Source organism: Thunnus maccoyii, chromosome 20 (assembly GCF_910596095.1).
Source record: "Thunnus maccoyii chromosome 20, fThuMac1.1, whole genome shotgun sequence".
NCBI lineage: Eukaryota > Metazoa > Chordata > Actinopteri > Scombriformes > Scombridae > Thunnus > Thunnus maccoyii.
The window spans coordinates 19,052,070-19,077,007 of NC_056552.1; the positions used below are offsets into that span (position 1 = coordinate 19,052,070).

At 37.7% G+C, this 24,938-nt stretch overlaps 1 protein-coding gene across 1 annotated transcript; it reads left to right on the forward strand.

Annotated features, from left to right (window-relative positions):
• Window positions 1-8,887: 8,887 nt before the first annotated feature.
• Window positions 8,888-13,262, forward strand: LOC121887188 (NADPH oxidase organizer 1-like). The gene is made up of 8 exons (XM_042397820.1): window positions 8,888-9,388; window positions 9,485-9,565; window positions 9,674-9,746; window positions 10,085-10,268; window positions 10,378-10,586; window positions 10,738-10,845; window positions 11,252-11,369; window positions 11,674-13,262. Exons 1-8 carry the CDS (start codon window positions 9,311-9,313, stop codon window positions 12,347-12,349), a joined length of 1,527 nt encoding a protein of 508 aa, XP_042253754.1. The 5' UTR covers window positions 8,888-9,310; the 3' UTR covers window positions 12,350-13,262.
• Window positions 13,263-24,938: the final 11,676 nt, after the last annotated feature.

Here is a 24,938-nt window from a genome sequence, read left to right on the forward strand (position 1 = left end):
TGCATTCTGTTCAATGCAATTCAATGATATATATTAAGCATTTGTCAAATTGTCAACACTGATAGAAAAATGAGTTTCTCGATGAAGATGCTGTGCTTGACTGAAATATAGGAGGTTCCATGCTCCTCCTGGCTGATGACTTGACTGTTAATGACACTGGCTGTCACTCTTTACCCTGCACTGCCCTCTGGTGTGTATAATCTTCTGCTGTTACCAGCATGTAGAGATGACAGTGAAAGGCATATGATAGCTGTTGCAAACAGGGCACATGCACAAGAGGCATCGAGGTAATAAGGTGTTTGCTAGACAACTGCTAGGATTCTTGTGTTGGCATACAAATGACAAAATCTTAGATAAAGCATGAGGCAATATGGAAGTGTTGAACATTAAATGGCAGAAATTTGATGCCATGTGAACCAATCATAAATCTGTTACTGTTTATGACAGTGATGCGCTGCTCCTGCATATACCAGTATGTAAAAAAAGACAGCTAATGCTAGCTCTCTGCTTTTTAAGTTTTCCACAGGCTCATTTCCCCCTGATTTTTTTCCTCTATTTTTGTCTGAGGTTCACAATCAAAAGTGATGGACACCATCATTTCCACCAGGCTGCGGAGTATGAAACTGTTGAAACTCCCTCTTGAGCCTACTGTGCCTCACAGACATGCGGTGTAGAAGTACTCTGTGACTATATTCTGTTTTTATTTATTTTTGGACTATATTCCGTTTTACCAACTTGATGTGCAAACATTAAAGAACTAAAGACAGAACCAAAAATAAAAAAATAATTATCGTATTAGGAAATAAAGACAAAAATGAGCTGGTCTTTTGGACTCAGTCCCCTAAGGGAAGAATAAGAAAAGAAAAGAAAAAAAAGAAGACAGTGAACTGCAGTTCATGTGTGTGAACATATCAGTTACACATATAGTATGCTAAACATTTCAAAAGTATACATGGTATGTACACTCACCAGCCACTTTATTAGTAAAACCTGTGCAATCTAATGCAATCCAATACAACAGCTCTACCATAAATTCTACATTTATGAAGCTTATATATTTTCAGTTTTTATTGACATCGTCAGAAAGGTGATAATTCTACTTTATGTTTATTATTGAGGTCATAGTGGATGGTGGTGGTGTACTGGGCTGCATTATATTGAATGGTGTTCCTAATATACATACATGAGAGAGGCAAAATATTAGGAACACTTTTATCACCTTTTTGACAATGTCAACAAAAACTGAAAATGTATAAACTTTGTAAATGTAGAATTTATGGCAGAGCTGTTGTACTGGCATTAGATGTATATGTGTGTATTGAATGTCAGTGTTCACGTGTGTTACTGGCAAAATGAACCGGAACAGAATGTGGTTCAATTACAGTTACTGTAACTCTTGGCTTCATATAAGCATGTGGAAGTTCCAGTAATAAGAAACGTGATGCTGTCGAACAAACCTTTAAATAAACAAGACACACGTTTTTGATGGGTGAGAAATAGAGAAACTATTCTTACATACTTATCACCAACGGGGCAAAACTGCAGTCTGGCCTGAAGATGGCAGCAGAGAAAAGCCATGCTGTTAAATAAATGAAATGCCAGGACAAACAGACTTGATTTCTCTTGACTATGATTGACTTGGCTCCACTTTTATCTGTACAAAGGCTTGGTCAGACACTGTGGTGAAAAGCAGGTAGGCTGGGATGTCAAAGCTGATTTGTCAGGAGCCAGTATCAATACACCAAAACAAAAGTTTGGCGCATGCAGTCTTTACTGTACCACTTTACTGCTCTCTCAAGATAAGAGGGTTTTTCTGAGATTGGATATATTTGGAGTCACTTCAAATAGGAGTGTCATCTAACAGCAGAAAGAAGTCAAGTCAATTATGGTGAACCAGCATGTGCGATAGCTAAAACCTGCATAATTCTTTAATATGTCAAGAGGAACAGTTTGAGACAATATTCCAATGTCTGTTAATTGGGAACTGATTATTAGTTTACATGGGTAATATTCTGTCTACATAAGTGACATTGTGTGGGTTTATGTGCTTCTGCGTGTGGTCATGTAAACAAGTCATAAATGTCCCTGTTTCTGGCACCAAGACAATTGTAATAAACCAGTTTCTTTTCACATACTTACTTTTGGCACATGCACTGCTGCTACCTTGCCAGAAGTGTCACGAACAATAGACAAAGATGAAGGACGAAAAAAGAAAAAAGAAAAAAAAGGGACAGTATCTCTGAAATCTACTGGCACAGTACACCTGATGAATTCTAACCACATTATTAATTAAATACCTACAATGACTGTCTCTAATCATTTAAAGTTCCCAAAGCAACCGCTAAGTGCTAAAATAAGTCTGGTAGTTGGTGTTTATAGGTCACAAAGTTCAAGAAATAGATTTCAAACACAAACAATTTTGACACATTTGATAAATATATTGAACTTTAATGCTTCGGGAAGTGTCTTGTGAGTTTTAGCCATGCTAGCAACATAGCTTTAGGCTCTAGTCTACCACCTTGGTCATTTAATTTTCACTACTGGATGGATTGCCATTAAATTTTGTACAGCATGGTCCCCAGTGGATGATCCCCTGACTTTTCCTCTAGTGCCACAAAGTTGACGTTTATGGTTTAGAATTAAGATTTTGGATTACTATTGGATGGATTGCTATGAAATTTAGTACAGATATCCATGTTCTCCCTCAGGATTAAGAATTAAAACTCCGGTGACCCCTTAATTTTTCCCATATGACAACATCAGATCAAAATTTTAATTTGTTTAATGACCGAGTACCTAAATGAATGACATTTCCAGCAGCCTCAGCTGTACCTTGTGTTTAGTTCAGACATTCTAGAAGATTATAGTTTGGTTTTACTTCAGACATTTTTCCAGAAGCAGTTATTTATATGACTTTTCAGAATATGTACAGTGTATTTAGATAAAATGATACACTTATTTATTTATATCTTAGAGCTAGTGATACATTATTTCAAGTTAATAGCCAACTGTGACCCAATTCAATAAATGAAACCAAATGGTGTTGCAGTTAAAGTTGCTCAATAACAGGTAAATGTAAAAGCATTGCACTTGTCTCGTGTGTCATTTTGTACATTCCAGAAAAACGTGACTCATTCATAAGTCATCCAAGTATCTTCCTTGTGACATCATGCATGTTACTTTTTGGCATAACATTTTTAGTGATGTCTCAGAAGAGAAGAGCCTCACCTCATTTATAGATTTTAAGCATTATAAGCCTAATTTTTTTAAAAGCAATAGTTACAAATAGCCTATCAGCTATATTTTCCTCACAGGTCTGTGAAAAAAGGAGCATATGCTGAATAAATGTCTAAAAAAAGAAACACGTGCAGAGACCAGAGGTTTGCCAGAACAAACTGGTTAGACTGTTACATAGTTGCAGCTAGGCTGTCAGTGATGGATAGGTGGATGGATTTAGTGATGAAGTGTAGTAATTACAGATGAGTTTATAATTAGAAATGTTTGTTTTGTAATACCATAAAGGAAAGAACATGGGTGAAACACAAAAATGATGTCCTTTTGTATCCAAGTCTTTGTACTGATGTATGACTAAGAATCTTGAGACTGTAAAATCAAAAGATGTGAATAGTGTGCAAATAGTGACACAAACTAAAAAAAATAAACAAAATATTGATAACCTACAAGAAGTGGGAATCACAGGAGGAGGTTGAGCATTACCTATTATACTTTGGGTGACTAATGTTCGTTTAGAGGGTGTGTCAGATACAACAACAACTGCAAATAAATTTGGACTTGGGTGTTGTGCACGTGTGTGTGTGTGTGTATTACAGTGGACAAAGCGCTGGTTTACCGGCAGTGCCTCTATAATTACAGTCACTGGTTTATTTACTACTGCACAGCTTCCGTCTAATGGTGATAACCACTGCTTAGAAATTTCTTAGCTTTGCACCCTTATCTACTGACTCCACCTCTTCTGTGCATGACCAACCTTGAGCAACGTCCTCAAGAAGTACAAGTCTCAATATTAAAGTATTAATGTTTAATGCCATAATATACAAATAAGTAAAATGGCATCGGCTTCTCCATTATGTTGCAGGTTTACTGTTAAACTTATACCTGCAGCTTCCTTGTAGTTGCATTTGGTTGACAGATACTGACTGTAGTAATTATGGCCTGGAGAAGTGGTGCAGTTCAGATTACATCTATAAAAGGTGACAAACTTCCATGTTTGGAGGTGGTAGTTTGGGTGACTAGCTAGATATTAACCTGCAAAAAGTGGATTTAGTTGACTATGCTGCAGGAGACTGCTGTTTGTTTCCCATTAACTCCCATTTAATTTATTATATTTAGCATTATTTAATATTTTTTTTTATGCATTTTGATTACAAGGGTTGCACTTTACTCAAGCACTTATTAGAGGTGTCTATTTTTATAAAATAGTTTTTGATAAACGATTTCTTATGCATGAGTGTCTATATATCTCTATTGATGAAGTGTTGTTGGTACTATTCAAATGCTAAGAAACCAAACAATGCTCCAGAATATGTTTACTTACATCCTCTCCCCCTCCTCTCCTTATCTTAACCTTCTCCCTCCCCTGGATATTTACTTTTACCCTCCCCCCCTCCATTTCCCTTACCTGCCTTCTCTGATCTTAACCTTCCCCTCTCCTGTCCCTTATCTGAACCTTCTCCCTCCCCTAGATACTTACCAACTCTAACCCTTACATACTTCCTCTTCCCTCATTTACCTCTAGCCTTAACCTTTCCCCTTTCCTACCCCTTATCTTAACCTTCTCCCTCCCCTGGATGGAATTTACTTACCTCAATGGCACATCTGTCTTCTTCATCTTTTGTTGGGCTCCTCCTCTTTTCCTTCCCTCTTTCCCTCCCTTCCCTAGGCTCCTAGTATGATTTTAATCAACTGTAACAAATTAAGAGTATAAAGATATAGGGGTGTCTTGTAAATTAAGGCAAAAACTGAGGAGGTCAGACGGTAAATGACATTGCTTCATTCAATGGGTTATCTAACCTGATCAATTTGTTTTCTGTATATGTTTTTTTTAATATGTTTACTTAAATAAATAAATATATGCATGCTTATTTATGTCCTTGAGCATTTTTATTTTTGATTGAACAGCACTTACCTTGAAGGAAAATTATTAGCACTTGTAATGACTCTGTTGCAGTTCCTGCTATTCCGGGTTCCCCCATGCTCTCCAAGCCCCCACCTATAATAACAATATATATTACAGTGGAGAGGGGTATTAAGTGGGTTATTCTGGCTCTCCTGCTCTTCTGAACCTGACCTAAAAACAATTTAAATATGGGATACAACTAGTGTCAGTCCATTACTTAGTACTTTAAGGATGTACTAACTTAAACCCAATGATCCATAAACATTCTTATGCCATCACATCCCATGCTTACACTCTGAAGAATATGACTAAACGTTTGTTTAGTTGAGTTTTTTCCTCTTATGCTGTCATAACAACGAGAGTGGAACCCATAAAGTGCACGTAATAATCATAAATGTTGAATAACATACTGTAACTGTGCTGTGACTGTACTGTAAAGGAGAAGATTTTTGCTTCCTGGAATTAAAATAGGGCCACTTTTAAATTAAAATGGACAAGGCCAGGATACCTAATATGTGAGATTTGACTGACTTATAATTTAATTTACACTCAAAACATGCAAAATAATCTGTCAGGTGTAATATGTGCCGGTTTTATACTCAGCCAATGAATTTTTCAAGATGGTAGCACCCATATTCCTGTAAATGCTGAGTAGAGATGGAAAATGAAATCTGTGAGGCATGCACCTGGACAATTTCACTGACATTTCCATTGTCTATTGTCATTTCCAGGTTGCCCAAACAAAGAGCCAATTGTCAAGCCAGTCCAAATGAAACAAAACGATGCTGTGTGTGTGCAATGCGGGAAATCCTGATGAAAAACATCTTTTTGACTGATGGAGTCACTAAGCTCAGTCATAAAATTACTGGCACACAGAGATCCTTCGTATAACTAAATAAACACCTTCACGTTTTCAGAGCTATCATAGGAGAGTTTTGTTTCAGTAATATGGGCAGACTTTTTTCAAGGCACTACGGCACCACAGGAGAAATAACAACTGTCTCAACATCAACTATTGTTCATTGTTCTGAGGAGATGTCACTGATATGACTCTGCACTGTAAAAAGATTAAATCTAAATATCTACATCCACAAGCAGGGCAGATGAGATTAAATGAAACAAGTGAGTGTTCTTCTGTTGATGTTATGTTCAATTTCTAATTTGTTTGGGATCTTAGAGTACTCAATACTGTTTGTATTTTTTTTTTTTTTTTTAAAATTGTGAATTTTGTTTTCTGAAGTTGTTACAACACATCACACTCAAAAATACTTAAGTCTGTCCATTATCCTCAAAAATAAATAAAGCATCATTAACTTGTTCTTCAATACAGAAAATATTTCATGTCATATACAATTTTTTGCATTATTATTATCCAAAAGTGATTAAAAACACATTAGTGAGCCACGCAATTGCACTGGCTGACATGTTACTTCATTACCTTGAACATAGGCACTGTAGTTTATTTTGAGTCATCACACATTCATTGTCTTGCTACTATACTCACTAATGCACTAAATGTGTATTCATTCGCATCTGAAAATAGTCCCCCAAAAATGCACTATTTACTCCTATTTAAGCTATATCTGCTAAAAACTACAGTGCCCAGCTCTTTCAGGAAATCACAGAGCCTTTTTTAAAAATGAAACTATGTATATGTGAGCTGCTTTTAAAGATCAGTAGGTACAAATGGCGAAGGCTGGGAAAGTCGGAAAGTATTGAGAGACGAGAGACGTTTTTGGTTTTGGTCTTTTAATGGGATTTTTTGACAGTAAGAAAAATATAGAATAATGCAAGCCTTAATCTTTAAAATGTTTATATGATGTTGACATGAACTAATGTATGAAATGAGTACTTACTGGTAATCTTGACAGATGAAATAGATGTTTGGTTGATTTGTATATCTGGCAGTCTGTTCTCAAGTAACTTAACATTGTCCAATCTTTCATTCAGATATCGATACATTTACATATTATACATTTCATATTTATAATATTTTATCAATTATTGCTCGAACACTATTTGAATCACTGCAAAAAAAAGAAAGAAAATGCACATTCAATGGTTGGAAACCAGTCTAACTCAAGCATGTCTTAAGTAATCCCTTCTGATCAAATTTAGACTTTTATTTGGAGGGACTGGGATAATAGAATAACACATTCACCTTTGTGAGAGAGCACACACCCATGGGAAACACCTGTGGTGGCTGTTTGGTATGTTGCCTTGTCTATTTTGGAGGTTTACTGTACTTTACTCACAGATGACCGCTAGTTCGAACATCAGTAACAGACATCCTGTAGATATTGACTCTCATTCAAAATGCATCAACTTCTCTCTAGAAATACTAAGTTTTTCACTGAGTCAACAGCTAAATTTGGGCCCTCTTATAAGTGTGCTGGTGTTCATTCAGGCATCTCAGAGACCATTCTCATGCCATGAATGCATGCAACTCATACCATAGAGCCTATTCTACCTGCATGTTATTAATTTACATCATGTACCTCTTTTTTATGTGCTATCACAATATGCTTTGTGAGGAAGTATGTGTGAGCTAGTAATTGCATGATTGTATGCATGAATGAGTGCTTTGCAAGTGAATGACTGTGTATGTTTGTGTGTGTTTAAAGGTGTTTTGTGACCACATACAGTACATTTCATGCATTTCTCTCATTGCCTGCTCTATACCTGCACTTGTGTCATCAGCTGATGTCCAAAAAATTCACAGTTGCTCAGTGTGGGAAACCTCATGTGGCTTTACACTCAGGTGTTGACATCTTCACAGGTCATACACAAAGCTGGACAGTCCTGACCTTTCAGACCATAATACAGTGTGAGTGGTCTGTGTGTGTATGTGTGTGTATGTGTGTGTATGAGAGTAATAAAATCCTGGCATCACTTCAGACAAGGACTCCACACTCACGTTCGTCTGATGAGTGGTTGGGATAACCCCTTCTGGTTCTAACCCTCTCATGCAATCCTCACTTTGAAGAAACACCTGCTCCTCTCCCACACACATGCATCCTCTTACCTGTTTAGTCAGTCTCAACAGACGCACACACACACACACAGCTCTCCACACTAGTTGGTGATAAGGGATATTACTGCCAGATGACACATGTGAAGTGATTGCACGTGCAGAGTTTTCATTATGGGAGTTGAGTATCTAGGAGATGCAGGATGTTACTGACAAAGACAGGAGTTGAGCAGCACGAGTTTATTTTGACTGTTAATTACAATGTAAGAAACCATCCAACACAAACTGCAACACAAAATTACTATCAAAAATATGACAAAGAGCTACAATGTGAAATGCAAAGAAATGTGATTTGCATCTAAAATCACAGCTTGCATGCATTGTCTTTTGGTTTGCATAGTTTTTTCCTTTGTGCTTCTCGGTTTTTCTTATTGTGAAAATACAGCAGAATGGAACAATTTCTAAAACCAGGCTTTGGCTCAATTACAGTTAATACAAATTTGAAATCAATTCTGAATCCATTGTGTTTTTCTACACATCCAAAACACTCACACACACACACACACACACATGCACACGCACGTGCGCGCGCGCACACACACACACACACACACACACACACACACACACACACACACACACACACACGCACGCACGCACGCACGCACACACACACACACACACACACACACACACACACACAGTCCAGGTGCATACAGTGAAATTGTTTGAAGTAAAGCAGCCGTCCTCCTGATCCTGAGCTCCATCAGAGCTGTGCAAAAAATGTATTCAGAAGCTAAAAGTTTTGTTTCCCATGGATAATTTCTTCTGTCCTTTCAAGTGTATAACTGTACTTTTTGGTTTTACTACTTAATTGTCCCACGATAGTAGAGACATCAGCCTCTCTAGCCTTCAAAGTAAATCATTAAATAATACACTGTGAATCGATACAACACGCAATAAAGAGATAAACTGGAAATTCCTAATTATGGACATAACTATACGTCAGCCTTCCTCAACGTCAGCCTCAACCGCCGCCTATGCCTGGAAGCGCTGCCTCCGCCACGCCTTTGGATTTTTGCATCCTTTTCTCAAGCTCTGACTCCGCCCTCCTGAGCCCTATATAACCGACAGAGGGACCATCCGCTGGCAGTCCAGACTGAAAGTCAGTAAAACAGTTACTAATCCTACGAGCTGAGCGCATGATGACTGGTGACCAGCGCTTTGCAATCAGTGTCCGCATCATTGGAGCCGTCCATCGGGACTCACCAAAACTCAAGGTGAGTGACTTCAGTCGTTCATTTTCTTTTTTATATTAAAGATGTGTTACAATTCGGGCTGTCTCTCATCCTGCAATTGTTTTCTCACCCCCACAGATGTTCATGATATCTGTGTTATGGTCTGATGAGACTGAAGTGATTGTCTACAGGTCCTTCCAGGATTTCAAAAAATTTCATGTAAGTCAAAATAAAAAATTAGATGGATGGATTAACCTGGTTTAGAGTGATAGTGATTTGAGAGTGATAACATCATATACTGTATATTTTTTTTTTCTTTTCAAACAGAGGCAGCTGAAAAAGAGGTTCCCTAACATGAACCCATTGCGGAAAAATGACAGAGTGATCCCTAAATTCAGGGGTAAGATTATTTTCATGTGAATTGTTTCCCCTGAGATATCTAAAACTAGGCTATGTTTTGTTTACACTAAGACTCTGGTAACCTGAAGACTACAGTATTAAAAAGCTTTAACTTAAATATTTCTACATACATTCCATGATTTTTTTAAGCTTGTTTATCCTGTGAGGTAAACTCATACATCCTCTCAGTCTGCATTAGTGCTGTGCATGTTTGCAAGTGTTTTATCTTAAAGTCCGATATTCAATTATAGAAAAAGGTTGTACAAATATAGTTCTTACCGTGTGTTTTTTCTACTTCACAGCCAATGTAGTATTAATCGTCTCCTCTCCTCTTTCCAGGGAAAGCCAGGAGGAGCAGCCTCACGCAGAAAGGACCCAAGCGATCTGTCCAACGGATGAAGTTCCTGGAGAGCTACTGCGACCTGCTGCTGAAGTGTGACCAAACCGTGACCCAGAGCTCAGAGCTCACACAGTTCTTTATGCCCAAAGACTATGACCTGCAGCCAGATTTCACCAAGAACAGGTACAGTAGGCTGTGACAGAGCTTGTGTAAGCGTTCAGTTGGGGTTGATAGAAGATCTTGGTGATCAGATAATGAGATATGTTTTCAACATAACATTTCTCTCACACAGCGTCATGATCCTGCTGTCGGATGATCTGCCTGAAGGTTCAGGTGGAGGAGGAGGGGATGTTACCCGCCAGCATGCAGGCAGCGTCACCCACCCGTTCGTCACCCAGACTTACCGCTGCGTGGCCACTTATGAGACAAAGGACACCAAGAATCGCCCATTTAAAGTTGCCCTGGATGAGAAACTAGATGTCCTGATCAAGGATCCTGCAGGTCAGTACTACAGCTTTAAAGTAGTTTCTTCTGAAATTTATTAAAAAAGATAAATGAGAAAAAACATTGAGAAACCTTATTCTCTGAACTTTGAGCCAACTTCACACTCACTTCTGTTATGCTTAAAAGTATGCTTCCTTTTCCCTTTCAGGCTGGTGGCTGGTAGAGAATGAGGATAAGCGTCTGGCTTGGTTTCCTGCTCCCTACCTGGAGTTATGGGAAGGAGAGGAAGATGATGACACCGAGTTCCAGCTGGGAGGTGTGATATTTACTTGTTGTGGTAACAGTTCAATTTTAACGTGCAAGAATGCATGTGGAAATACAGGATAGCTTGATTAAATTACCTTGTGCGTGCCTGATGTTGGTGTGAGATTTGGCATCATTTGGCAATGACTGTGCCACTGCATACCAGCCATACAGTAGTTATTAGTAACAGTGACATATTACTGTGAAGGCAGGTTGTTACAAACAGCCAACACTGGGGAGTGCTCTCTAACCATTGGAAGTTTCATGTATTTATTCCTCTCTACAAAAACTCTGTGTGATCTGATTTTATAAAGACAATTTGTGTATTTGTCCTTTTTTTTAAACTTCATGTCCCAAGAAATATTCTTGCCATTCAGAAGTTTGTTGTTTGAGCTTGTTTTCTTGGTTGTGGCCTTCAGGTGCCCTGTACTGTGCTGTGAAGAGTTACTCGACTAAGAAGGATGACGAGGTGTCTGTGTCCATTGGCTCTGTGGTTGAAGTGCTGAGGAAGTCTGACAATGGCTGGTGGCTCATCAGGTATCCCAATCTTGTCTGTCTGCACTGCAAACAATAGACTAGGAAATTGTAAACATTCAAAATATTACTTTTAGATTTTCATCAATGCTTCATTGTTGTCTGTGCATGTAAACATCACAAACCATAGACATACTCTGGTGTCTGTAGAGTTGGAATGGGAGATTTATAAAGAATTGAAGTACACTCCTCAACAGTATCAAATATTTCTCATTTCTAAACTTAATCTAGGGTGTTACACACTTTTAAATTATGTTTTATGTGTTGAAATAACCTTTAACTCTTTTACTTGTTATCCTCTCTTCAGATTCAATGGCAAGGCAGGTTACATACCCTCCATGTACCTGCAACCATACAACAACCCTCGTGCAGGCCTCTACAGCTTGCAGAGAAAGCTGCATAGCTCCACCCTGAACCTGCTTACCAGCACAGAACCTCAGGCTTCTTATCCACACAGCACCACTGAAGACAACAGCACACCACAAGACTCTGCAGGTCAGTCCAGAGGTGATGCGAATGTGTCTGGGCGTCTCCAAAAAGCCAGATCCCTTGATGTTCTCTCTGAGACCCGGTCTCAGACTGCTCTGCCCGCCCAGGCTGAGCAAGACACCACAACATCAGAAAGTCGCGCTCGCAGCATGAGCAGCACAAGCACAGAGTCCAGCTTCTCCAGCTTCTCCTCAGGCAGTGAATCGTCCTCAAGTTCAAATGGAAAAGTGCAGCGCCAGAAGCGCACTGGCCGACCTGCAGCCTCACACCAGTCTAATGTCAGCGACAGTGGGAGCAGCAGCCCCGATCTGAGCCTCTCTGACCGCCGCAGCTCCAACACTAGTTCTGTCAGCACTGGATCTTCCTCAGTCACTCCCAGGATGCCACCCAGACCCAAGACTGAGGAGATCCTGACCCGCTGCACCACTATTACCCGCAAGGCAGCTCTGGCCACCAAAACCCAGATCCCGCCGGAGACCATCCACAGCCGTTAAAGAATTAGAGGCTAAAACTTTACATTACAAATACTGAAGATAGTCTCTTTGCTGAAGTCTTTTTGGTTGATTCATGTAAATAGTTAACCTTTTAACTCCACAGATCTTTTCATGGGTCTATCAATCAAATGTGTTTTATGCAGCATTTTTCGTTTAAATTTTTGTCATACCAATGGTCGCAAGTAAACCAGACTTGAGAAGAGAGATGTATACTGAATTATGCCACACTTTTTCATCAGAACAAATGGAGCGTTAAAGATGGCATCTTAGATTTGAATATTTCACTCAGTATAAGCATTATGTAGCTTCAATGAAGCGTTAGAAGGAACAGGTGCAAGAAAATTGTATGTGATATTGTCATACAGTAGTAGAGAAATATTTTTTTCTAATTTTGAAACCAATTAAGGGGAAGTTTAAGTGGATTATTGGAGTTCAAGAGGTTAAATATTTGCTGAAATCAGTGCATGGCTGCAGGGTGATGAAAGATGAAAAAGATAATATATAATTGAATTATCATATATTTTCTTTGCTATGTCATTTTATGTCATTTAACTACTTTGGTATTTTAACAGGTATATACTTTATGTAAATTGATTCTCAATGTAAATGAACTTTCAGCAGGTCAGTCGTTTGTATACAGCCGCAGGATTAATGACAGCAGCAAAGAATGCATCACTGAATACTCTGAAAACCAGTGTGAAAGCCTTAAGATCAATTAGCAAATCAGGTTACTGAAATATGATGGTGTGGTAAACAAGCTGTCAGCAAACAAAGAGAGATGACTTCAGAATGATGTGTCAGAACTGCTCTTAATTAATGATATGTATTATTGTATGCATATGTTGCTGTCCTTTCCTTCACTACATTATAAACTTTATGAGTTCACAATGCTGTATCACAGTGTGTAAGTTTAATAAACAGGTCAATAAAATCAAATTTGCACAAGAAGTTAAAAGATGTCCTTCTTTCATGAGTGTTCAATGAGTAGATGAGAGACAAGTGGTTTTACATTTGGTTATCCATAACTTTTCAGGTATTTCCATTTACGTTATGAGAGCTAAAGAAGCAGCATCATTGTTATACCAAATGTCTTAAAATTAAAGCTGCACTAATCAATATTTTTATATTGACACTGGATCAAATAACAATGTCTAATATTAAAGGGGTTGCTTGTATTGACAAACACATAATTGTCATCCACTATATTTCGCCTCAGCTCTATGAGCCTTTCAATATTTTGGATAATTGTTTTGGTTTTCCCTGCCAGCCATTCCTATCTGGTCAAGCTTGTTTCCAGTTGCAGCAGGCTGCTATTTTCAGCAACAAAAAACAAAACACAGATAAACCCATTGTGCAGTACCTGCCCAGCACCAAAGGTTAGGTTAGCTAGGAGATAGCTGGTTAACATAGTGGAGCATTTATCAGCTAAAAAGCCTGTTATTAGCTATAGAAGTTGGTGGAGACCAAAACAGAGCTCAAAAAGGAGCAAAATTTGGTATTCATCAGAGGAAGAGAAATATGACTCCAAATGAATCCTAATGTTACTCTGTGTCTACTGGATGTGTATACGAAAGGGTTTTGCTAAAACAACTTTATAATATCAATTAATGCAGCTTTAAAAATATGTTGTGAATATACTGTATATTTGGATTTAATATTCTTGTTTTGAATGAAAATACACTATAGAGCATCCTTATACTGACACATAACAGCTCCATGTGATATAGTGCTCTGCCTGTTTTGTTAACATTCTACTCTTTGGAGTTCATTTTTTCTTATTCATATGGATAACTGTCCAAATGTATCATATTGAGATATTTCCAGATAGCAAACCATTTAGTAAAAGTGCCACTACATTAAACAAGGAAAGTAGAGTAGAATCATCTATTATCTGTAACAATGAAATGTTGGACTTTGGTCTTCTGATTTTGGTGTTACTGACTTATTTGCTGAATGTGACAGTATGTGTAAACAAATAGCATTGAGATAAAGCTGTTAGGTCAAAAAGAAAAGCTCTCTTCTTTATACATAATGTTCACTTTCTTTGTATAAGTTATGACAAAAGAGAGGTGTGTACATGCTGACGTTTCTTTTCCATGATGATAGTATCTGGGTTATGAGTGTATCTATGTTTTTATTCAGAGTAATTCAGAGCGTCTTGTCAAACCTGCTATCATTAGCGATCTTTCACAGAGGCTTTTTTTTTTTTTTGCACAAACAGAAGTCTGAAGAGACCCAAATTCAGTGTGACATTTCAGCATAGGAAAAAATCTGTTGCTTGAAACTTGTTATCTTTACACCTGAATGCAAAATCAATTTTACAGCTGAATAGAAAAGATGCGGGTGGAACTCTAGGAAATGCAGGATACTAACTGAAACAGAAATAGACAAGATGATTAGTAATGTCTTCTAACTTATTTTAACATTTTAATTGCATTGTGGTGATTATGTATTATCATTTCTTTTTGTTTGCTTTAATTAATTGTATGTTTCATTTGTATGATAGGCTATATATAATTTGTTAAACCAGGAAGGTCTAAATGTGAAAATGTTTTGTCCTCGTATCACTTTGTCATTATTCTAGGACTCACCCACACTTGGCATGCCTTGGACACTGATACATATCATGCAAGGACAAGGACATTTTAATAAAGTCACACAAAGGAAAATAATTATAGGGAGAGGCAGAGTAGCAATTACTGAGAAGAACTGGCATTGTACCCATGGCAGTTATACAAAAATGCTGATGGCACATCTTACCAAGGAAAATAATATGTATTTCAAGTGAAGAAACCTATAAGAAACTATAAACTGATGTGTTTTTTCAAGAATAATGGTCATTAAAAAAAAAAAAAAAAGATCATCACACTTAAAGGCAAATCACATGACACATACCGGACATTAATAACAAATTTATTACAAAAGCAAATGTGAGTACAAAAGTGTTTGTGCTAATAAATATTAAAAAAAACTAGTCCGGTATTTTACAGAAATATTATGATTAAATAATAAGAAAATAAATAATAATGAGTTACACTTTGTAAAGAAAATTTAACACTTCCTAATAGCTGTTTGAAGAGGTTACTTGTGTTGCTGCTGTGTTGCTCTTTCTTGTCACAAACAGAGCATCTTGCCGTGTTTTTATCTACAGGTGATAAGAAGCACCGCACCACACCACGCTATGTTTCTTTTCTGCCATTCTCTCACAAGTTTGATGCAGAAGTATGTGCGCACTGCACTACAAAAGTACTGAAAACATTTGAAAGTGATGCCGCCACCCATGTTTTGTATTTATATAATTGTATTATCGATATATTTTTTTAAAGGAATCGATACAAAATGAGTAGCTTGTGAGTACTGAAGTACCGATCCTGCAGTATTGAACCGCCCATCCCTACCAGAGTAGGGAAACTAAATCAAGGGCTGTGAAGGACGTAAATCAAGACATACTCAAGATCTAAATGGACAACATACTGTCTTCATGCCTTTTCAAATGCAAGAACAATCTCTAACATAACAGAGATAGGCACAGTAGGCACAGTGGTACTTTGAGCTACATGCTAACATCCAAAGGCTAACATGCTCATTTTGAGCAGGTAGTATTTTTTTTACGGTGTTCATCTTCAAAGATTAGTTAGGTAAACTAAGAGCAAATGTTAGCTAATGTTAGCATCCTAACATTTGCTATTTAGCACTAAAGTAAATACAGAGTGCAACTGAGGCTGATGTGAATGTCAGTTTTTATTGTCGGGCCTTGGCTACAAGTTTGGCTATCAGCAATATTTAATGATTATCAAAGATAATCATTAATTATTAAAATCAATAAGATTATTAATAAGAATTAGTCTAATAGTAACAGGGCACCACCCTGGAGTCAGGGAAAAAGATAGCCAATTCAGTCTAAAAGTGTACTAATCTATCAATTTGGAACTTTGATTAATAATTAACTTGATAAGTACAAACAAAATGACCATACCAATAGCTAGTTAAGGTTGAAGGATTTTGGAGTTTCTTTGCAGAGCAGAGATTGGCAAAACTCATTCTTGTGCAACATTAAAACAGACTACAGGTATATCCAAAAACATTTATTTAACAAACAGGTAAAAGAGCAAAACACACAATACCAGTTTAGCTAATCTGACAAAGGGAACTACAGAGATAAAAGGCCAGACCATGTGGTGTCTTGAACCACATGTGCTGCCTGAACCAAAGTTTGCAAAACTAGGTTTTAAACCTCTTAACTTTGTGGTTCTCTGTTTAAGGCCAATTGATGTAGGATGGAGGTGCCAGGTTAGGAAGAGGTTAGTTGCATGCAAGGCCTAGTTACTGGATGTAACATGTGTTAAGCATGCTAACATTAACCTAGCGGTGTGGCTATGCAATAACCTGACTATGAACAACAAGGACATCACAACGATAGTTCAATGAATAACCTTAGCCAAATCAATACATATACAGTACATTGATTAAGTTAAACATTCTTGCTTAGCTGTGCTATGCTTCACTTTGTTGTTAGGCTATGCCCAGTTGTTACCAGTAAATGAAGAAAGAGATGCTTTGTGGTGCTCTGCTTCTTAGCTGGTGAATCTGTGGAAGAGACAGGCTGAGAAGAGTTTGGCTCCAAAGCTGAAAGGATGCAGGATTTGCTGTGTAGGTCTGGTGCTCCAGTCGTGCAGGTCAGAGGGCCCAGGTCCAGTCCTTTATGTAGAGTTAGTGGCAAGCTAACTTCATGGCTCCTGTACTTGTTAAACCAGCCAGCAGACTTGTGTGGTAGCTGCTGGCACTAGAAAACTTAGTTTCTGAGTCTTAGGCAGGCTCTCGTGTCTTCTGCCGTGAAGAAAGAGTTCTGTATGCGTCTGCTGTGAGCAGGCCACACGAGAGCTTAGAGCTGCTCCTTCAGCAGCGGGAGGTGAAAAAGAGCAAGGGGCTGTTCCATCCACAGCTGGAGGAGAAAAGAGAGAGATAAGAGGGGAATCTCTAGTTTTGATAACCTGGATCCATGGGTGGAGCTTCACACTTTGGGTGCAAACCCCCAGGGCTCAGGTTTCTAGAAGTCTTGAAACATGTGGTAAACTGTGGTCCAGATGTAGTCCCAACATTATTATAATATATATTTTATTATATAAGTATTTTGTCATAAACCAAAGTATTGGACAAATTGAAATTTTGACCCAGTGGTGGCGCTAGAGGAAAAAGTATTTGTTGAGACATTTCAGTCTGGACCAAAGTGGTGCACGAACTGACAGGCCAATATTGCCATCCATAAAGAATGCTACCAGCATGAACATTTCATCATCCAGCAAGCCATTCTGTATGATTTTAATAAATTAGACAATGTGCAGTTTGAGATCCATCACATAACTGGGTGAAATTTCTTATATTGTGTGTGGCACTGTTAAGAACCACAAATTATGAAGAATAATTGTTTTCATTCTTATTTGATACTGAGGTCAACATCTAATAGTTGCTGAGGCCAAGACTACTACCATATCATAATGAAATATTCTCCACTCTTGACACACATGACGCTTCACTGATCCAGAGAAATTTCTTCACAGAGAGGTCAGAGGTCACTAAGTCTGCCCACTCACTCATTAACTGCGATCTTGACTTATGAGGTGTAATTCCCGTCACAATCCAAAACACTGACGAAACACAATGACTTTCCTTCTTACCCTGAAATACTTAATGATTAGCAAAATAATGCAAAAATTTCCTGTAAAATCGAAACAACGCTACATTTACTTCTCACAGTACATTATAGTCTAAATCCTCTCTGTACTCTGTGGCTGGAGTTTTGTGTTAGTGTGCTACTTTCACAAAACATTCATCCAATTAGTGCTGATGGGTGAGAATAGGGGTATTTCATGCATTCAGAACGTTGCTGCATCATTGCACATTACTGTCAAAAACATTTTTTTAAGATTGTGGGCATCCTTGTGGCATATGACAACTGAAGGGAGAGTCTCGTCTTCAGCCATGATACAGAGGCAGTGAGCGAGGGTTTGTGTAACTGAGATGATGATAATATATCTGCAGGGGTTCACTGTGTTACTGATCAAAAGCAGTCAGTGTATTGTAAGTTGTACAAGGCAAATTTCCAAAAAGAAAACAAAAGAAAAAAAGAATCAGTGTGTTTTCAAGGATTCAAGGATCATTTATTTGCCAAGTACAGAAATACAAGAAATTTGCCTTGTTTCAGCTTTCAAAACACGTAAAGACATTTATATTCAGTAAAAAAATCTAATCTATCTACCTGCTAATTTCCACTCCATTTATTTTTATTTATTTTATTTTATTTGTCCAGGGACTACAGATGAAAAATAGCCTCTTGGCTAACTCTGGCACATTTACAGCAATGTTTATTAACGTGCACTGTCCCTGTTAAATAAACAAACAAATAAATTATGGTGCAGGGGAACAAAGTGTTCTTATGTCTGGTGGTACAGGGTGTGAGTGGTCAACCAGTTTGCCCCTGGCCTGTTTCATGAGTTGAGCAAATTTTCTCAAGATGAAGCTGCAGAATCCAAAGAATCTTTTCATTACTGCTTCTCACCAGATACTGGGCCCTATTTTAACGATCTAAAGCGCACGGTCTGAAGCGCATGGTGCAAGTGCATTTAGGATGTGTCCAAATCCACTTTTGCTATTTTAACGGCGGAAAAAATGGTTGATGTGCCAGGTGCATGGCTCAAAGGGGTTGTCCATAGTCTCCTAACATGCAATAAACCAATCAGAGTGTCATTTCACATTCCCTTTCCCATTTCCCCACAATCACTCTTTGCTGCCTCAAGATAGCAATGCCCCAACAATGCGCCTGACCACACCTCACTTTAAGACCAACGCGCCCATGGGCGCTCAGATGGGCGCTCAGATGGGCGCAAGTGCATTTGCTATAATGTGGACACTGGACGGGAAAATGACAACTGCATCAGTCTTAAACTAACAAAAACATTTGCGTCGCGCTTGGTGCTGCTTTGCGCCGCTTTGCGCCAGGCGTAAGATAGGGCCCATTGACTTCTATGTTAGTTTCGTGAGTGGAGTTTTTGCTCTTGTTTTTGTCCCTTATCTTCATGCCGCTAAGGATGACAATACTAGTGTGTCAGTCGGCCCACCACTTTGGTCTAGACTGAAATATCTCAACAACTTTTTGAAGGATTGTCATGAAATTCTGTACAGATGGTCATGGTCACCTGATGATGCATCCTAATAACTTTCGTGATCTCCTGACTTTTTTCTCCAACGCCACCATGAGGTTGACATTTGTGTTGTTTTGTGAAACGTCTTAACAACCTTTGGATGGATTGGGATGAAATTTGGTACACACATTCATGTTCCCAACAGGATGAATTGCAGTAACTTTAGTCATCCCCTTCTCATCCAGTGACACCATCAAGTCCAATTTTACTTTGGTTTATGACAAAATGCCAGCTAAACTATGACATTCCCATCAGCCTACATTGTACTTTGTGTTTAGTGCTAACATGCTAAATAAAGAATATGGTAAATATCACATACCTGCTAAACATCAGCATGTTAGAATTGTCACTGAGAGCATGTTAGCATGCTGATGTTAGCATTTAGCTCAAAGCGCCACCATGTCAAAGACTCACTGCCACTGGTGTGGCTGTAGCATCTTAGTGTTATTCTACTTTAACAATTTCCATGCAAGTTTGCAAACACATTCCCAAAATGCAAAATTGCATGAGATAGTTGGATGGAAAAATAGTAACGTTAGAGATTATGGAAATTTCAAAAGTCAAACAAAAACTCTCAGCTGAGATGTAAAAGAGCCACCAGAGACGAATCCAGAGATTACAGTGTCCCTTGAAACCTGAGCCATGATTCATCAGTAAAATCGAAACCTATAGTCAGCAGTATTACATTACATTGGACAGAGAGAAAAATATTTCAGTGTTGATTCAGCCTCAGGTTGGACACAGTGCTCTAGGCTTTCCCTGCTTTCATCAGTGATAAGCACCCGTTGAACAAATACACCAACAAATCAAATCAAATTGATTGTTGAGTGTTGTTGAGTGATTGTTGTTGTTGATTGTTTGAGTGCTTCTAAACATAACATCCACATCAAAAATGTCTCTACAAGTTATACCGTATATTGCCCAATTCTCCAAATTGTCACAAACTCTGTGACCTAAAACTGAATTGTGCAGGATACTGTTATCACAGTATTAGTCAGACAAGACTTGGTGTTATTCGGTTTGCTCAAATAAATCTGACAAAAGGGATTCTTTCATCATCATTCATTTACTGCACACAAAAGGAAAGAGACCTGAGGAATTTCCTCTTGCTAGGAATCATATGTGCTCCTCTGTTTAAAGAGGGACCATTATAGTCACAAAGAATTAACTGCGTTTACAGAGAAAGAATACAAGGAAATCTGAGGTGAATGATTAATCAAAGACGTGCTGATGATAGGAAAAGAGACCCTGTGGTTGGATTGTCGGCTCACATTGAACTAATGCCACACCAGTTTCATGGTTATAAAACACACATGGTGTGTGTGTGTGTGTGTGTGTGTGTGTGTGCGTACGTGCATCTGCGTGTGTTAAATTTACAGTAATTATGAATCTCAAGGAAGTGGCATGAGTTGTGCTTGTGGTTAGTCATATCATATTCAAGGAAACTAGTAAAAGATAACAAACACAGATTACACTTTACAATGCCATCACTATCATGTGTCATTATTTTATAGTAACCAAGAATAGAATCATTTCCGCTCTTTATATTTTATATATAAAACTTCTTTTGTTCTTAAAATGATTAACATGTAAAGCAACATCTAAGATAGAAACTGATTGTGTCTGCATGTGCAGGAATATATTTATATATGTTTGATTATACAGTATGTATGCTATTCATTGCAGGGTATAAAATAAACCAATAAGTTTATTATGTAAAAATAGGTATTAAAGAGGTAAGGACCTGTAAGATTTCTGCAACACAGTCAACCATATTTGTGCTAATGATCTGATAAAGATTGCTTTCTTGGAGAAAAAGTGAGAGCTGACTTCCTTAAAGGAATCCTATTCTTTTTCTGACCAGGAAAAACAGGCTCTTCTTCATTCTTGATTATATAAGGAAAGGTTATGGGTAAGTTTTAGGTTTTAATCAGACTGTATTGTTCAGGGTTCAGTCTGAAATTATTCAGTCTCACATGAATGGCTTTTTTTTTTGGAAGAAAAAAAAAAGGAAAGCCACCAGCTGGAGCCACCATGCGGAAAAAAAATGTTACCACAATTTAGTCTGCATCATTTTAGATGAGACTGCACCATTCTGCACAAGTTGGGAAATTCACTTTGTATACCAATAATAGAGAAAGAAACAAAGACAACATTTTTTCAACAAAATTTATTTAAAAAACTCAAGGATTAAAAAACACTACTAAACGACTAAAAAGCCAATTCACAATTCTTTTTAAAGAAATATTTGAACTTCATACAGATATACCCCATAACTGTATGAATCACACGTCATTATAGGACCAGAAAGACAAGACTGCTGTGCAAAGGCAGCTCCAGGAAAAAGAAAGGAGGAAGAAAAGACGCCTTCACTTCTAACAGACTAGTCTAGTCAAACCCTGTCTTGCTTTATTTTCACCTTTTCTCTAACTGGGAATGTTGGAATAGGCAATGGTAGAAGAAGTCGAAGCTGTTTTCTTAAGTAAAACTATTAATACTACACAGTAAAAGTCCTGCATTCAAATTTTTACTTAAAAGTGAAAAATGAAAGAGAGGTTATATCAGCACCATATACTTAAATTTACTTAACATCTGTTCAAAGTGGAGCTTTTAATTCTTATATAATGCTGGATAGTTTAATCAATAGTAATGCATCATATAACATTTATCTGTGAGGTAAATGTAGTGGTACAATGTTTTCCTCTGAAGTAGAAGTATTTCATATTTTTTAAAGTGCTTTAGGGGCCTTTTGTAAGTTATTTTGGGGTACAGCGAGTTAGAATAGTTTCATAATTAAATATATATATATATACAAATCTGTTGGAGCTGTTTTTTTCTGTCTCCAGCTTTTTTGTCTCCTCCTCCAGTTATCTGTGAGGGACTGAATTACATGAGTACAGTCCTTATTATAAGGCTGAGCACTGGTATTACTGACTGAATCTGTCTGAAATTATGAAATAAATATATGGAGGCATTAATGACCACTGTAGTTAGATTGAAATGAATGGCTTATACTCAACACTGACTTGATATCCTGTTAACACCTGGCTCCTACCTACAACTACATGTACATTACACATTTATAATGCACATGCATGCATATGGAACATCAGAGACAATCTGATCAAGTGCAAAGAATTAGATATCACATATGTTGTAGTATGTATGATACTTGATTTAATAGAGAAGATGATGAGGAGAAGACAAATGATGATGAGAGGGATGTTGGGTGAGTGAAGTTGTTGTCAGGTGGAATGAGTGCTGTGTTTCTCCCCGCTAAACGCTGCCCTCTAATGCTCTCCTGTAGACCCCACCTGTTTGTATGATAATGTGATCCTGTGAAGATACTTTCTTTCTTTCTTTCTTTTTTTTTTTTTTTTAAATCTTTGTCATGTGTTTTGGATATCCACTTTATGTGGAACACATAGAAAAAAAGAAATAAAAAACATGTGGCTTAAAAGCAGGGACACTCAGACTTCATCAACAGAAAATCCAGAGATGAAGATGTGACCGTTTGATTGACAAGAAATCACCTGAAAGTTATATTGCAGGAACAAAAGCTGATTATAAATTAAATTAGCGAAAGCTGCTGTAAGGTACAGAAGTGCAAAGCATTTTCTTCTTCATGTAATCAGACATAATGACTTTGTGATTTCAGTGCGACCTGGTTGTTTTATTCTATTTTAATGTAAATATGGTCCTTGTTTTATAAGTTATCTCATGATGTAGATGATCTCATTTCACATTCACTGTGGCAATGAATTAGCATCTCATTCTCTCAACACAGACCTAAGGCCTGTCTAATGAACCATATTGTACGTAAATCATTTTGAACACACTCCCGCAGAGTGACACATGCACACACACACACACACACCCTCCCACACATTGTCACACTTCTTTCCCATGTGACTTCATTTTATGCATCAGGACTTTTTATTTATTTCCCATTTGTTTCACATTTTGTACAAGCTGTTTTTCCACCATGTTCTGTTGTCATTTTGTTGAAAAATGTATTCAAATCTTTGTTTCTGTGATTGATTCGCTTGTCTATTCTTTAACTGATGAGCGTTTGTTACAATTCTATTATATCACTGTACTTGCATCAGTTCGCTCCTGTGTTTTATCACAGCAAATGTAGAAGCCACATTAAATATTCTCTTTTATGAGCTTTTTTGGCTTCAAGGCCAGCTCAAGCGATCACTAAATTGATCCCCAGTTCTTATATTTAAATACAGATTGGGATAAACCCTAAGGGTAAATTATTATTTTTTTTGTTCCCTGAAGTGTCTGATTCTTTTTTCAGGCACGAAGATGCACATTTCTCCTGGCTCACCTAATCTCCTCTGTTCAATGAAGCTGCATCTGAGATGATGACAGTCATTTGATCTCTGCCTCATACTTTGTCAGCTCAGTGCTCATCTCCCCTCCATTGTGTTGTTTTTCTCTCTGCTGAATGCATCATTATTTTCTCCATTCTTCTTATAAGAGTAGCAGGGTTAGAGTACTATGATTTCAAAAACGGAAAACAACAACACAACATAGGTTAAAGCTGATTTTTCGTCTGCAATATACAGCAGTGAAACAGATTTATTTATGATAAATTGTAACAAATTATGAACTGAGTTTCAGCAATCCTTTGCATAAGGAAGCAAATACAATTAAGGTGCAAGTCATAAAGTGCATCTACTCATGGACTGTACTTTTGCACTCCATCTTAAGTACTGTGTAGTTATAGTGCTTCATATATTATAGCCTGGTTGCACTTCCCAACTTTCCTGGGGGATACTGTACTTTTTTATTTATTTCTGTTGCTAACACACATAAATATTGTTATACAATTCCAGTTGAACTCAACATTCACAATTCTGATGTCACCATACTTGACTAATGATATTCCTGCCCACGTTCCTCAAGCCAATCAGTCTCTAGTTGCTATTCTTTAAATATTGTTGCAATTCTGTCATTCTGTCTTTCAGACCTACTATTGTGCAAGCGACTGCCTCCCCATCACCACCATGACCTCCATGATATACAGGGATCCTGTCCAATCTCCTATCTTCATATGGGCCTACGCTTTCTGAAGATGCTTCACATCGATCGGAGTCTAATTGCCAAAAATCTTTCTGTCACTAGCATCAATAAATATTGTAATAAACTTCCAATTGGTCTCTGCTAATTGAACTGATGGCTGTAGTTACTTTTCAGATTTTACATGAATCAATTTTTTCCACCACCACACTGAAGCATATAGCCATGTTGAATTGAAACCTCCCTGTTGTGACCAATTTTTGACCGCAGCTAAAGCCACTTTCTGTGTAGTTTATTGGAATTTTACCTCCAATAAAACTCCAGCTACTTTGTTGGTAGTAATTAAGCATTTTGGGGAT